This window comes from Eleutherodactylus coqui, chromosome 3 (genome assembly GCF_035609145.1).
Source record: "Eleutherodactylus coqui strain aEleCoq1 chromosome 3, aEleCoq1.hap1, whole genome shotgun sequence".
Classification (NCBI taxonomy): Eukaryota; Metazoa; Chordata; class Amphibia; order Anura; family Eleutherodactylidae; genus Eleutherodactylus; species Eleutherodactylus coqui.
The window spans coordinates 48,433,219-48,449,056 of NC_089839.1; the positions used below are offsets into that span (position 1 = coordinate 48,433,219).

At 44.9% G+C, this 15,838-nt stretch overlaps 1 protein-coding gene across 2 annotated transcripts in view; it reads left to right on the forward strand.

Moving 5' to 3' along the window:
* Positions 1-15,838, forward strand: part of THADA (THADA armadillo repeat containing) — a 551,380-nt gene that overhangs the window by 425,854 nt on the left and 109,688 nt on the right. For both annotated transcript variants that reach the window (XM_066595569.1, XM_066595570.1), the window contains exons 32-35: positions 4,110-4,492; positions 5,906-6,030; positions 12,733-12,805; positions 14,383-14,527. In XM_066595569.1, coding sequence (XP_066451666.1) covers positions 4,110-4,492; positions 5,906-6,030; positions 12,733-12,805; positions 14,383-14,527 — 726 coding nt within the window. The remainder of the gene's footprint in view (positions 1-4,109; positions 4,493-5,905; positions 6,031-12,732; positions 12,806-14,382; positions 14,528-15,838) is intronic.

Below are 15,838 nucleotides of genomic sequence, written 5' to 3' on the forward strand. Positions count from 1 at the left end.
TTAAAAAAAAAAGGTAAATCCAAAAACCTCACCATTTTCTTATCTCGAAGAGACATGGTAAGCTTCCCTTATCATGGGCCTTGTCTTTGTAGATTGATGCATGTGTAGCTGATACTCATCATGTGGCACTGACTGGTGTGTTGCATTTGGTCAGGACCAGTTTATGGTGTTTTGGTATCCACAACAGCACACCAATAAATTCCTCCACATTCTGTTTCCTAGTAGAGAAAAAAAGACTCATCCATTGAAATTTGAGATAAAGGGGTGTTAAGTGTCTGAAGAAGGAAAGAACGTTTGTTGCCCTGTTAGCCAGTAGAACAGGAAGCTATTATACTCCGTAAGAGAAACAAAATATGGCCTCATTCGTGACCCCATGTTTTATCGCAGTGATTATACACTGGCCTACCAAAAGTATTTCCACATCCGTGCCATTAGAAAGAATCCTGTCTTATTGGCATGTCAGATGTTATAAACCATGCTACATAAGAGCCAGACCCTTGAAGGTGGCAGCCGTAGTTTGTGACGGGTTCTGCATAGGTTATGTCTCTGCACAAAGCCGTCCACCACAAAACGCAATGCATCGGCCCGTCTACAATGGTGCAAAAAGGGTAATGATTGGGCAGTTGAGTAATAGAAGAACGTTCTATGGAGTGATGAATCCCACTATTCCATCTTCACATCAGATAAGACATACCTGGCTGTGGAGGGTGACTTTTGCCCAAGCGTGGTGTGCCAATAGGTAAGTATGGTGGAGGTTCCGTTATAGTCTACTGATGTTTTAGTCGGCATGGTCTCATCCTGTTGGTTGTAGTGACAAGAACCATGAACATGGCGGTGTACCTTGGCATTCTAGACAATAGTGTGCTGCCGACAATGTGACAATACTCTAAGAATGGTCGGCCATACTTCCAACAAGACAATGTGTCTAGTCACCAATCCAATGCTGTTTTATGCTGGTTTGAGGATATGGATGTTCAAGTATTGGACTGACTGCACAGAGTCCCAACCTGAACCCTACTGAACATGTTTGGGACGAACTGGAACATCGAGAAAGGAAATATGAACAGCGTCCATCTTCTTTGAGAAAACTCACCAGGCATTTGCAGGATGAATGGATGGAAATACCAGCTTAAGTGTATCAGACGTTAGGTGAAAGTATATCTCTGAAGAGTATCCAATGTCATTAGGGCTAAAGGAGGCCCCACTAAGAATTAACATATGCAAATATAAACTACTTTTGACTCTTACTGAGGCGTCCAATCGCTTTTGGCAGGATAGTACATTTGCTATTGACTTCCCAACATGAGGGCTCTCCTCAGCCTGTGTTGTGATTGATGCATGACTATAAGGGTCTATTCCCTTGGCGCTATCAATCACTATTTCTGCTGAAATGTTGGCAAAATAGCAGCAAAACCACGGCACTGTATGAACATACCGTGTGAATAAACCTTAATCTAAGTCTTGGACATTTACCTCTAAATAGATAATGACACCCTACTGTTGGCATATTCCTTTAACCCTTTCCAATCCAATTTGTATCCTGGTTTTCCTAGGGGGCTTACTCTTTTTCTGCCGTTATACAGCGGCGCTATATGCTGGCTAAAGCCAGTACTGTATGAGGTGACACGTTGGATAGGCTCCAACAACAGAGAGGCTGGCAATATGCAGTAAGAGAACCCTGATGGATGTCTTCCAACATTGGAGCTGTACAGCCTTAAATCATAATGTCTTCAGAGGTCAGACAGTGGATTGGAAAGGCTTAATGTGTACTTCATATAAGCAGGTTAGTAGTGACTGTCCCATAATAGGTTTCGGTGTTGTTGGCTCACCGCCGAAACACAAGGTGCAGCCCGCATCACAATGCTTGGAATCAATTCTGTTTTCTTAGAACCAATCGACCTCATCGAGGGTCATCAGCCTGTAACAAGTGCCGCAGAGGTTACATTAGGTTATTGCTTTCTATTTTAGGATGTTTACATGAATTTTAAGAAGGGCATTGCAGGTCTGCGCTCGTAGCATGGAGAATTAATGCAAATTCTGGTCCTTTGGAAAGAACCTCATACATTTCATTTCAGCTGCATCTGACCAACACGTTTTTTTTTAATTTTGTCTTTTTAGTCACCAGTTTTACCACCGTGTTATTGTTGATGACCTTTCCTTATAGTATAAGATTTGGGGTGTTACAGCCATGTAAAATTACAAGCAGGGGGGGAAGAAAGCAGCATTGTTCAGGATGGTGCAGGGAGCTTCATGGTCTTCACCTTTATAGTCTACACTAACAACCAATATGACTGTTGGGTGTAGTAGTAGCATCAATGCTATACCCCCCGGCATGGCTTGATGGCCACACGTTGGTCAGTACATACTGGGTGCTGTAGTATGGTGAGCCATGGGTTAGAGACCACTCATGAAGACAAGAACAGTTAAAACTTTGGGCCCTTGTACATGGAATGATAATGGTTCAGATTTTTGCTGGACCACGGGAATCTGAAAGATAATCATTCAGTGAACAACGAATTATAATCCTTTTGCTCATCGTTTGGCGTTTAGTTAAGGCAGACTTAAAAACTGAATGACCATCAGTCCATGGGAACAGGCAGTTGTTCATCTCTGAATGACTACCTGTTTACTGTGAATTAAGGCGGGCAGCCGGAATGATCTCCATTATTGCTCGGCCGACCATTAGGCGCTTTTGTGCCTGACAACCGTCCCATGTAAATGGGCCCTTAGGCAATTCCCTGGTGTTGGCTCTTCTATCTTCGCAATTCTATCTTGGATGCCAGGCCTAGGAGGCAGAGTTGTTTTTGAGCTGAATGAAACCTGTGTTTCTACAAAATATTATTCAAAATAAAGAGGTGTTTGTGCAAGACAAGGGAGAACACTCAAGACTGGATATTAGGATAAGCAAACAAGATAATGTATGAGGCTTTGTTCACAGCTGAGTCAAAGGCTCAGTTTGGAGTCTCTGGCGCCAATCTGTATTGGTGTGCTGCGGATTTTGTGCAGAAAATCGCTAAAGGGCATGATGGAAGCCAGGCGGAACTCATTATAGCCATTTCGGGTTGATATGGTACCGCTCGGTTCTCTTGGAGGATAGAGTACAAGAACGGATGGAACAGGAAAACGGGAAACGAAATGGTGATGTGAACCGAGCGTTAAAGGGATTGCCCAGTTAAGAAGAACCCATAAGTCTCACCAGGGAATTCTAAGATAACAGAGGGGAATTCCCATTCAGGAGCCTTATTTATTAGCCAGGATGGCAACGAAGGGCATCTCTTTTTCTCTCTTGGGAGGACCCATTAGATCTGTGAATTACACAAGCAGTCTGTTGATATAAAGAAGCATTCCCAAATCAGCTGAGAAGAGAAACCCACTGGTGGTTTCCAACCATTTTGCCAGGTGTTAGGAAACTAGTCAAGCATGGTAGCCTTGCGCTGTTTCCTTAACTCCTATTAAAGTGAATGGGGCTTACAGAAACAGTATAGCACAGCGCAATGTGCTGTTTGTGCAACGCTGTTTTCGTAACTCCCATTCACTCTAATTCTGTTGCGCTCGGCTATCTCCGTAACACCCAACGAGGTGGTCGTGAAAATGCTGAAATGGAGGAACTCCTTTAAATAAGAATTGTGTAATACCTCACCTCTCCTGCGGTAGCAGTGTAGAAAAATGAAACACTTGCTGTTGGCTTCACCCACATATTTGCTTAATGGTAATAAGTGTGAAGCATTGTGTGATCATCTAATGGGCTGGTGACCCTTCATACAGAAAGTGGTCTTCCAAGGCGGACTACCTCTTTTACGACACTTTCTTATTTTTTGCAGTTCTTTAACATGATATTTGAGAATTACACTGAGAAGGCCTACTGCCCCTTATTTCCCTTTCCTTACACACAATGAGTTTTAAGGGAAATAAGATTTTGTAGCCCAACATGGAAAACCTCTCCTGGCCAGGAGACGAGTCAGTGTGACGTCTTTCTGCAAAGCTTCATGAGCTTAAATTTCAAGACTGTTTCTCCTATTGCCAAAAAATGTATTTATGTCAGTCATATAATGATGAATTTCATTTTTACACAATTGTATTAACCCTGCTTGGTTTTGCCTCGCCTGCAGGTCTCACCACTCATTTCTTTGAAGACTTATACCGTATCATTGAAGACTGTGAGCTGATACAGGAAGCAGAACATACAGTCGCGGTTCCTGGATTCATCCTGTATCTGCAGAGTGTTTCCAGACTCATCTTATCAGTACTAAGTTTTACCAGTCGAGTGGATGAGCCAAATGTTGTTTGGGTTTGTCCGGCTTTGCAAATGGACCCATCCCGCTTGGTGCAGAAGATGTTGGAGTCAGAATTCCATGAAGTGCGCTTGATGGCTCTCGAATCACTGTTACAATGGATGAAGCAAAGCCGTGGAGATGCCTACATGTCTCACGAGGTTCAGAAGATTCTCTTTGAAATGATCGTGAAGGAAAATAATTTAGATTGCCTATGTCAGGTGAATAGTGCAAAACCTACACCCCCAACTTCAGATACGTGGCTGTTTGGTTGTACAGTTGTGTTTGGCTGTTAACCAAATCTCAGTTTGGGGCAAATTTTCCAGTTTTGGTATTGATATACAGAAGTTTCTTTTTAAAAGAGACTTTTTATGATGTCTTGGGGGTCTTATAGAGCAGTCTCATGCAAACAACCCAATTTTTATGGTAAAGCCAGCCCAAAGATCAGATATGATTCAGGCTTCCAATATCAGGTTGTGGCCAACCATATGTTTGCCCTCGGACAGTCACTGCAAAAGAAATGTGGTAAAACAAGGTGACCATTTAAGTGAAATAATACATAGAAAGGCCGAGTCTGCCAGGGCTGGAGATGCTGATAATTAGCTGATCGCCAAGGTTTCAGCAACCAGACTTGATTGCCTTGAAAAATGGCCAACCATGTAATACATGGAGATGCAGGGTGCACCATAGTGGGAGCTCTTCTTTGAAGACCCTCATTGGGCTTATGGACAAGGATTATCTTTAAAGGACAAGGAATTGCAAACCATCGCTCTCTCTCAAGCACAGAAACATTAGCACGCAAGGTAGCAGTAAAATAGTCACAAGGGAACATTCACACAAAGTGGAAATGGTGCCGATTTTCTGCTGCAAAAGCTGCATCAAAATCTGCATCATTGGAGTTTGCAGCACATCCAGAGCAGGTGTCGGCTCTTCAATTGAAAGGGTGAAATCTGCTGGGGATCCGCTTTAAGAACCAAGTCACAATCCACAGTATAAACCACTGCGGATTTGGGTGCGGATACGTACCAACACATGCTACGCATGAACGCGCCGGAATCTGTGAAATACGCACTGATTGGTGCAGATTTTGAGGTGGATGTACAGCAAATTTCACCCCTTCATGTGAAAGTTTTGTGGGGTATTTGACATGAATTTTGGTGTGAATTTTCCGTTGTGACAAAATCCTCACCGAATCCGCTCAGTATACCTAAGAGTGCATTCACACACATAGCTGATTTGCTGCAGATGTTATCACAGATTTTGGTGCAGATCTGCAGCAGATTTCGCCTCTTCAGTTTGAATTCAACAGAAAGTGTGAAATCTGCTGCAGATCTGCCCAACGATGCGTGCCAGAATCCGCAGCACATGAGCTACGTGTGAAGTAGGTACAAAAGTGCTAGCAAGGAGTTTCCTGCAGTGAGGATCTGTAGGGACATCAAACCGCCTGAGCAAAGAGGACTTATTTTCATACATGCTATACGGCCCCTCTGATTTCCCCCCTCCTCCCTTGAGGGACATGCTGTGTCCTAATGACTACCAGAAGTCTCCATGTATCAATGTAAAACCCCAAAATGGAAAGTATTCTAAATCTAATGAAGTGAGGATTATTAACCTTCTGCCATTTTCTTGGTCAGGTGCTGAAGATCTTGTATCACATGAATGTGGAGAAGATGCTTTCCACTGCCAAAGATCATTTGCAAATGGAGCCAAAAGATTTGTTGCGAAGAGTTATAAGCCTTGTGCCTACATCCGGCCACAGGTGGGAGCTCAGGATTACAGAGTACAAATTGCTGAAAAGTATAATGCTGGCTATGATAGACAAGTGCTGGAACATACAGGGCATTGCCTGAACGGGTAGGTGCCCCCAGAAAGAAAATAGATGCATTCAAGGATCTCTCCACCCACTTCAATTTTAGTCATTTGTAGTCGCAGACCAGTCAGAATGTCCATGCCCTGTCCAATAGAAGGTGGTGTCCTGGTTGTAAGAATTGAGTTTCTTTTATGTCATATGGGCGGCCGGCTGTAAATGCGACTCTTACATGAAGAAGAGATGGTACCTGGATGCACTATGGGAAAAGACAAACTGGCCGAAGGCTTGAGATACTCTGGGCAGTGTTGTGCTCTACACCTCGGGTCCTGGCATTCACGTGGATGTACCATGTACCACCTACCTAAATGTACAGACTCAGTGCCCCTCTCTGTGACAGCGGTATGCCCTAATGATAGCGGCCTCTTCCTGCACCCTAGCACACTGCAAACGTCGAGGAACATGACAAAGATTCAAGGTGTTGAATTTGCCTCCAAATTCTCCAGATCTGACAGTATCTGTGGTATGTGCTAGAAATACATGTTCGATCCGCATAGGACTGCCACCTTTGTCACAAAAAAATACCAGTCGAGGTAAAAGGGGGTGTGGCTTATCACGATGTGTAATTGTACCTCCGCTATTCTAGTTGCCCCAACTAGTAATTGTGCCAACAGCGTTAGTAGCCTCAATAGTTATAGTGCCCTCAGTAGTGGTCCCGGTGGTAGTAGTAGTGTCCCCAGTATTAATAGTGCCCTCTTAGTGGCCCAGTAGCAATAGGGCCCCCACCCATTCTTTGGCCGGTCTCACACGACAGGGTTTGAATTGTGGAATCTATGAACGTCACCCGCACACAGACGATTCGCGGTATTCTGCCATCATTCAAAAAACAAAACATTCACATGTTTGCTCACATAAGCGGACAGCGATTACGTTGACATTGCAGATGGGTTGCGGGTACCCGCATCATCGCTTAGTGACGGCAGGGCAAAACAGAGATTAAAACAAAATCTTTACTGCCCATGTCCGACAGCAGCTTGCCGCGACCATCCACAAAACAGATATTAAAAGGTACGTGCGGTCGCCGGACGGATTCCACTGCAGGCTCACGCATGCGAATCCAAACCAATCCGTGTGCGATCAGTCTTAGTGACTACCAGCCAGTAGTCAGTGACAACTTTAGTGGTCCTAGTAGTATTAGTGACCCTGCCCCACCCTTTGTGCACTCCAAACCCTGTACCTCTGTCAGGGCAGCAACCCCACACCATCAAGTATTTCACTGATTCCCTGGTTCTGCTCTGACCACTGCTGACATAATCTGACCCCAAACCTCTTCCCCCCCAGCATCTGGGCTGTGTACAGGACATGCAGGAGCGCAGACACCGGGTGGAGAGGTCAGCAGGGGTCAGAGTCTCTGATTATGTCAGCGGTGACTAGACCACAGCTAGAGAGCAGTGAAATACTTGATGATGAAGGGTTGCTGCTTGACCGGAGGTGCACATAGCTGACAATTATTCTTTTTCCTGGCCATTAATGTGGCCCATAAAAAAAATTGAAATGTCACCGGCCTTTTGACTTAATTATCGGCCACATCTGACATCTTTAAAGGACTTTAAAGATCTGCTGCAAAAGTCTTACACCAGGTCCCACCGGACACCTTCAGAGATCTTATGACGTCCATGCCTCGATGGGTCAGAGCTGTTTTAGCGGGTCCTACACAATATTAATCCTATGGCTGATGGGTGTATATCAGTTATGCGGTGCACCACAGTAAAGTAAGGGAAAAGAGAAAGTTGGGGCTAGCACCTTCTTGTGGCTTCTGTTATTACTGCTCATGCGAAGATACAGTAATAATAAAGTTGCCAGACACATCAAGTGGTTAAATGACGGAGTCTGACCATGCCCAGACATAGCAATCTCAGCTAGGCCTGGTGAGATGTTGGCAGCGCTGCCGCCCTGGAGGGTTAGGTGCCCTCTTTGCATTTTAATCCCCTGTTGCAGGGACCTATTGCAATTTAAACAAACCTGCTCTTATCTCCTCACAATTCAATTTATTAGACAACCCTGGTGCAGAAGAGAAACACCAGACAGGGAGCTGGAGCTGTAAATATTCCTCTGGCAGACATTTAGTGCCTTTCAGCCTCGCTGTTGTTGTGATTAAAATGGCTAATTGCCTTTGAAAATAGAGAATGGAGCTCGGAGGTCTGAAGGCGCACAAGGCTTTAGAGAGGGGCTTTTACCTGTTGAACAAGACAGATTGCTGTTTCATTCTGGGAGGGTACCTCCTCATCACCAAGTCCCATGTTATTGCAACTTTTTTTTGTGTTGGCACGGGTCTGTGCCAATGCGTATTTGCAATTCACATATTAAAAAATCCATACATCTCTAAGGCCCGCAGCGATCTGCTCCTAGCGGACGGAATTGTGCAACTCCTCCTTAAGCTCTCTTGACAATTGCGGGGCATCCCTGGAGGCAATCCCACGTGATCATTCAGTTCCAGTTGATGAAGATATAATATTTTCTGCACCTACAGTCTTGTATAAAAGTTTTAGGCAGGCGTGGAAAAAGTGCTACAAAGTAAGAAGGCTTTCAAAAGAATGAAGCGTTAACAGTTGTTTTGTCAGATAACAAAATGCAAAGTGAATGAACAAAAGACAAATCTATAAACCAGTATTTGGCATTGCACACAGTTTTTGAAGGAACTCAGCAGGGAGGTTGTTCCAAACATCTTGGAGAACTAACCCTAGATCTTTTGTGGATATCGACTGTCTCAAATCCTTTGGTCTCTTCATGTAATCCCAGACAGACTGGAGGATATTGAGATCAGAGCTCTGTAGGGCCATATCAGCACTTCCAGGACTCCTTGTTCTTCTTGATGCTAAAGATTGTGCTTAATGGCATTGGCTGGATGAGGTCGTTGTCCTGCTGCAGAATACATTTGGAGCTAACGGGGGATGCCTTCTATTTTTGAAAAAAAGTTTTACTTTGCAGCATTTTTCCCATACCTTCCTAAAACTTTAAATTGTGCCGGTACATGGAATCATCAGATTGTATTTGAAACCTCACCGGGTTTTCACGCCCAGATAATATACGGTGTCCCTTTCTGCAGGGGGAGGAGGCGGGCCGGGCCAGGAGCTGTGCACTGAGCTCCCGCCCCCTCTCCGCCTAGGGCCCCTTCCAGTCACTGGGCCAATGCACTTGTGCACTGAGCTAATTTCTGCAGGAAGCAGACAGCTCTGTTCCCATTGCAGTGGCCACGCTTGGAATTGCAGGGCTAGTTCTCATTCATTTCAATGGGAACTTTGCCTGAAGTACCAATCCTGACCATGCAGTGGGAACAGAGCTGTCTGCTTCCTGCAGAAATCAACTCAGTGCATGAATACACTGGCAAGTCCCACCAATCTACTATTCGTGGCCTGTTCTGAAGATTGGCCATCAATAATTTACAACTGGACAACCCATTTAAATCAGTGAACATATTTCCAAGAGCTATGTTGGACACAAGTCTGTTTTGGATTACGGACGAACCATTTAGCAGAATTTATTTGTCGTTGGGTAGCACCACAACTAGCGACGAATGCTGGGAGATTTCAGCTCTGAACATTGCAAATCGTTAATGCATCACAGGCCTTCAAAGGGGCTGTACAATCATTCTCTCCCGTCAGTCTGACATAGCCTGTGGAGAGATGCAACTGAACGCTGAGGGGGCCGTCTGAAGTCCAATGAGCTTCATGCACAGGTCCTAATAATTGGAATAGGACCCGTGCACCATACTCACTCCACATCTACCCTGCACAGAATTGGGAATATGACTATACAACCCCTTCAAAAAGTGTATCCCAAGATACAGGATAAGGGATAGGTGTCTGATCGGCGGGGGGTCCGATCACTGGCATCTCGACCAACCATGATATGAATGATGCGAGATGCTGGAGATCTCTAAGCGCTGAACTGGGCTCCACTTCGCCAGTCTCATAGAGGTGAATGGAGCCGCAGCGCATATGTGCCACTGCCACTCCATTCCTACAGGGGGCCACAAGACCCTGACCTTGTAACCAGTGGTGGTCCCAGGGGTCGGACCCCATAGTTCAGGCACTTTTTCCCTATCCTGTGGCTAGGGGATAACTTTCCATCTTGGAATAACTTTTTTTAACTTGGGATCAGTCCTTTTTATGTAGATTAAATTTGTATATTTACGTATGAACTGTATTTTGGTGAACTTTATAACCGACTGGTATAAAACGTAGACAGGCTTGTTCCCCGGCTAATCCAGTGTATGGACTATGATACATGTATGAGGCAGAGTAGGCGCCATCTGTACCAGTTAGCAGGGACTCTTCTGTTCTGGACATCTTCCTCTTTTAAGTCTGTCAGAGACATTTCAGGGGTAAAAAGGTGAATTTTACAGTTGTTCTTCGGTGAGTCATTACCATCAGAGAGCAGCTGGTCGCTGACATATACTGACATTTGCACTGCTGAAATGGCATAAAACTAGGAAATCCCTGCATGAATACAGCAATAAAAAGAGAATGATCCCAGATTAAGATGGGTTCAATACAAAAGTAGAAGGATTGCAGGGATCATACATGTCTGTGGGGGAGGGGGAGTGACAACCCTATGCCACAAAATGCTGCTTATGGTGGTTGTCTTTTTTTGTGTACTCTAGCAGGCAAGGGATATTTACAGTTAAGAACCTGCTGTATTATTAGGCACATTGGCACTGATCAGTTCTCTCCTACCTCCTGGTTAGTTCAGCTAACGAGCTCAATATGTTATTACTTCTGACTGCGCACTCCAGCAGGAATCAAAAGTAGAATTTATGTACATTTTAATTTATGTTAATAGTCAATGGAGCTCCTTTAGCCCTAATGAGATCAGATATTCTCTACGACATACTTTCTACTAATGTCTGATACACTTCTAATGGTATTTCCCTCCATTCATCCTGCAAATGTCTGGAGAGTGCTCTCAAAGATGAACACTGTTCATATTTCCTTACCCGACGCTCTAGTCTAGTCCACCCCAAAGATGTTCAGTTGGGTTCACGTCTGGACTCTGTGCAGGCCGGTTAAGTAAATCCTCATACCGACGTAAAACAGCATTGGATTTGAGACAAGGTGCGTTGTCTTGTTGGAAGTATGGCCGACCATTTCCAGAGTATTGCCACATTGTCAGCAGCACGTTATTGTCTAGAATGTCTGGGTACACCTCTGTGTTCATGGTTCTTGCCATTACCACCAATGGACCAAGACCGTGCCACGTAAAACATTCCCAGACCATAACGGAGCCTCCACCAGACTTTATTGTTGGCACAACACACTCAGGTAAAAGTGTTCCTTAAGACCCATTTACACGTAACGATTATCATTTAAAATTGGTTCAAACAACCGAAAATGAGCAATACTTATTACATGTAAACGCGGCCATCGTGCACTTTTCGTCTGGACGTTGATTTTAAGGTGAACTTAAATATTTCAGATCTTTCAGCCGCAGAGAGATAAAGTATCTTTCAACAGACCACATGCTGGGTTCTCTGTGGTAGTCAGGAGATTACATTGTATTCTGCTGGCACCCGCGACGAGAACAATGCAGCTGTGGGCGTGTGATTAGTCACACACTGGGCTCTGCAAACAACTTCTGGAGGGCCATTTACATGCACATGAAGAGTGTTAATTGACATTAATATGCTAAAAGATCGCTAAAACTTTCAATCGTTTGAAAGATTATCTTTGTGTGTAAATGGGCCTTTAGACATCTCCCACAGCCAGGTATGTCCAGCTGATGTGAATATTGAGTAGTGTGATTTGTCACCCCGTAGAACGTTCTTCCATTGCTCAACTGTCCAATGACGACACTTCTTGCTCCATTGTAGACATGTCAACCCATTACTCTTCGTGATGGACGGCTTGTGTTCAGCGGCATAACCCGTATGCCTAATACCGTAATGTTTTTGATGGCACCTTTGGCTTACAAGTTCCCATAATTCAGTCTTCCATATCTGGATTTGCGCCCAAACAAAGCAGCAGAAAAGCCTAATTTTCCCTTGTTTGCATAGTGTTTCATCCATTTAGAGAGCTGCTTTGTACATGGCACGCAGCAGGTCTCAGGATTTCACGTCCAGTCGCCTCTAATACCGCACTGTTGAAATGTAAAGCCGCAGGTCCACATTACATTGGCGAACATGTTTCTTCTGAGCTCACTGGAATCTCTTGCACATATTTGATTTAGTTCCGTGGAAGCCGAACAAGACACATGTGAAGCAGACTGCAACCGGCCATGTTCAATGGTGTGTTACTGCAAGGAACATTGCTTCGGTCAGATGGACTATGACGGTATTCTTTACTTTGGCTGCTTTCCTTCCATCCTGTTCCCGAAGCTGGATCTTTTACTTACAGTAATAGTCTGGTTCATTCTATGGGTCACGGGCAGAGCCCAACATGGACGCTGTATGTGTTGTCTTATATGCGTGTGTACTCAGGTGCTGCATGTACATTGTGGGTCACTTCTGGATAGAGCTTCATGGCAGTTAGCAAAGTACAAAGGAGGTATGTACCGCCAGCTATGGTTGAACATATGTTTTCAGATCTACAGCTGCAGTAACATTGGCATTTTCCCCCTTTTATATGTACTAGAGCATTTTCTACTTTTTTTTTCCAGTGTGGAAATTCAAAGCTCAACCTTGAAGCTCTCGTCTAAGTTGGTCATCAGTCTTGCAAGCGAGGCCAAGGAGGTAAGGCGTTGGCGAAGCATCACTGCATGACCATATACACATCATTGTGTTTCCTCCAGGCTGTATGAAGGAAACATTATAGGGAATGTTTAGCACAAAACCCAAGAAAGGATGGATATATATATATCCTTGTGTCAAATACAATCAGAGGACATTTTTAGGCCTCCTACACCCGGCGAGTCGGACCCTGTACGGGGATACCGCAGCGGAGTTCGACCCGGTGCCTGGCTCACTTGTCTGGCGGCTTCTGTACACACTGTGGATGTACTGGCTGGCACTCCGTCGTGCATGCGCAGTAGCCGCCTGGCGCTGGGGAGTGATGCATACTCTGCGATACTTCCACAATAACTCACTGTGGAAGTGCCGCAGGACGGACGGCTCCCATTGACTTCAATGGAAGCTGGCCTTATGTAGTACGCACAAAATCGCAGAATGCTGCGATTTATTCTCCGCAAACGGAAAATCACAATCAATTTTTCGCTCGTGGAGCTGAAATGGCGTATTGCCATTGAATACTATGGGCTGTATTTGCTGCGGAGTCCGGAGGCGGACGCCCGCCGCGGTCTCCGCAATATGTCCATATGCAGGAGGCCTTATAAATGTGAAGGTGGGGCTAAGTCGTATCATGCAAGACCTAAAGATATACATATTATAGAAGTATGCAGCGATACCAGATATGTTAGTCTTTTTATGGGGAAAAAAATGTTTTTATGGAACTTTTTAATCGTTTTTTACTGTTTAAAAAAAAACTTTATTACATTTTTCTTACACTTTTATTTAGTTCTCATAGCGGACTTGAACTTGCAATTATTTGATCGCTTCTATGTATATACTGTAACAATTCAGTATTGCAGTATATAGCCATGGCAATCCTGGGAGCCTTCAGTAAACATGCAAGCCCATCGGCACTCGACTGATCGCATTGCGGGAACTGTTTAGATAAGCGTTCCCTTTTGACCGCAGCATCTAAAGAGTTAACTGCCGCAGTCAGAGCTACCTCTGATCATGGCAGTTACTGGCGATTGTCAGCTGTCTGAATTAGCTGGTAGCCACCGGATATGGAGCGGACTCGGACCCAGGCGCTCCGTATACCCTTCGTAACCGCCCGACGTAAAAAATTTTACCATCGACGGTCATGAAGGGGTTAAAATGTATCAAGAAATGATTCAGCATGGAATCTTGAACCCATTTAGACTAAAGAAAGCAAATTGGTCTTGAATTGCGCAACCCTCACATCAACAGTACTTTTGCATTTGAGTAAATGCAGGAACCAATTATCCAAGAGTGCAACAATGTGATAATTTCGGTCAGGTTGCGCTCGGTATGGCGGGGGCCGCGGGGCCCCTCCATATGTTATTATTTTCGTAAGATAAACATAATGAAAACCAATGGCCATTAATCACCAGAGCTCTTAAAAATGACATTTCGTTGTCATCACCCAGTAAAACCCCTATCTCCTGCCACAGATAATTTAGAAGACCCTTTATTTAGTTGACCAGAGGCCCCGTGGGGTTTGATTAATTGTTGTGAGGAACATCTGGAGGATCTCAGGCTGATTTTCTGTGTTTTTTTCTCAGGCCATTGAGTCAGAGTTGAAGGACTGGGTCGCACTTGTGGTTCACTGCTGCGGAGATGAACTCCAGACTGAAGTGAAGTCGGCAGCTGCGGAGATCCTTACTGATATCGCTCCCTATTTCCTGAGCGCTCCCCGGCCGGTGCTAGGTAAGACTCCACACTGTGATGACAAGGCACTTCTCCATCAAACCCTACTACAAGGCCAGCAGTGGAATGTACAGATGGTTCCATCATTGTCTATGTTTTTGTAATGGGGGGGCTGTCAGCAGGTCCCAATGCTTTGTATACACAGCATTATACATTGAGTATATTGCTTACTTTCCGACATGCAGCTGTGGAGCCCCCCAAGGAGGAAATGGCATGTATTGGGTCAAGTGTTTGATTCAGCACATTTTACATTCCTGACCTTCGGAGCTCCCACCGTTGCCAAAAGTGAGGGGCCCCAGCAAGATGGTTGTCGCTCTTTCCAACAGTCCCACTGTTTTCTCTGGTCGGGCGCAGACACTTGGGATCCCAAAAGATGGATATCTTTATACTTTTATCGCCTGTCCACACCCCTTTAACACTCAGTGCCAAAAGACAACTGATTTCTGGTTCATATTAATGAAGAACGTTAAGGAACCTTTAAGAGAGCCGCACTGTTTTACTTAGGCTGTGGTCACATTTGCATTGTGAGGCTTCAAATTTGATGGGAGTCAAGGTGTATTTACATGGGGGATATTCCCGCACGATTGTGATATGAACGGAACTCACAAGGGAAAAGAACCCATTCGTTTGGATGGGTTCGTGCGCACGCACAATTTTTTCACTCCAGGTCCTATACTTGTGCGATTCTCACACATGAAAGTGTCCATCTGCTATACAGTGTGAGTGACTCAAGAATCTCGGGCTGAACTCGCATCGCCCATGTAAATACGCGCTTATCATGTCAGAATGACAAACTCCATTGTAAGGTCCAATATCCACGGACACATTTGAATTGCGGATGATCCACATTTGAAGCCGCCTATAGGAAGACATGGGCGTCCACAGCTGAATTAAAGCATGTGGATTTGTTCTGTGGACCTTCTGGTCCAGAAAACAAATTGCAGCATGCTCCATTTTGCTGCGGTCCCCGCACGGACGGCTTCCAGTGAAGCACGTACGCAATTGAATTATGGACAGGCCACGGATTCCGCAGGGAAGCGGGAGATTTTAAAAAATCTCTACTGCGCAGGCCGGCCCTTCCGCACACATCTGCAGTGAAGGCCTGGATAGGTAAGCACTTTCTTCGGCCGCGGGCTGGGTCCGATTCCACTACAGGCTCCCGCATGCGCAATTCGACAGGCCGTAGAAATGATGCCTAAGTCTTTGGATTCGTTGAGTGCCAGGTGATGTCCATCCTATAACAGGTCTTGGTTTGTGTTATCAGCCCTATAGGCAAGTGCCTGTTCTTTTAAAAGACTTTGCAACATGACT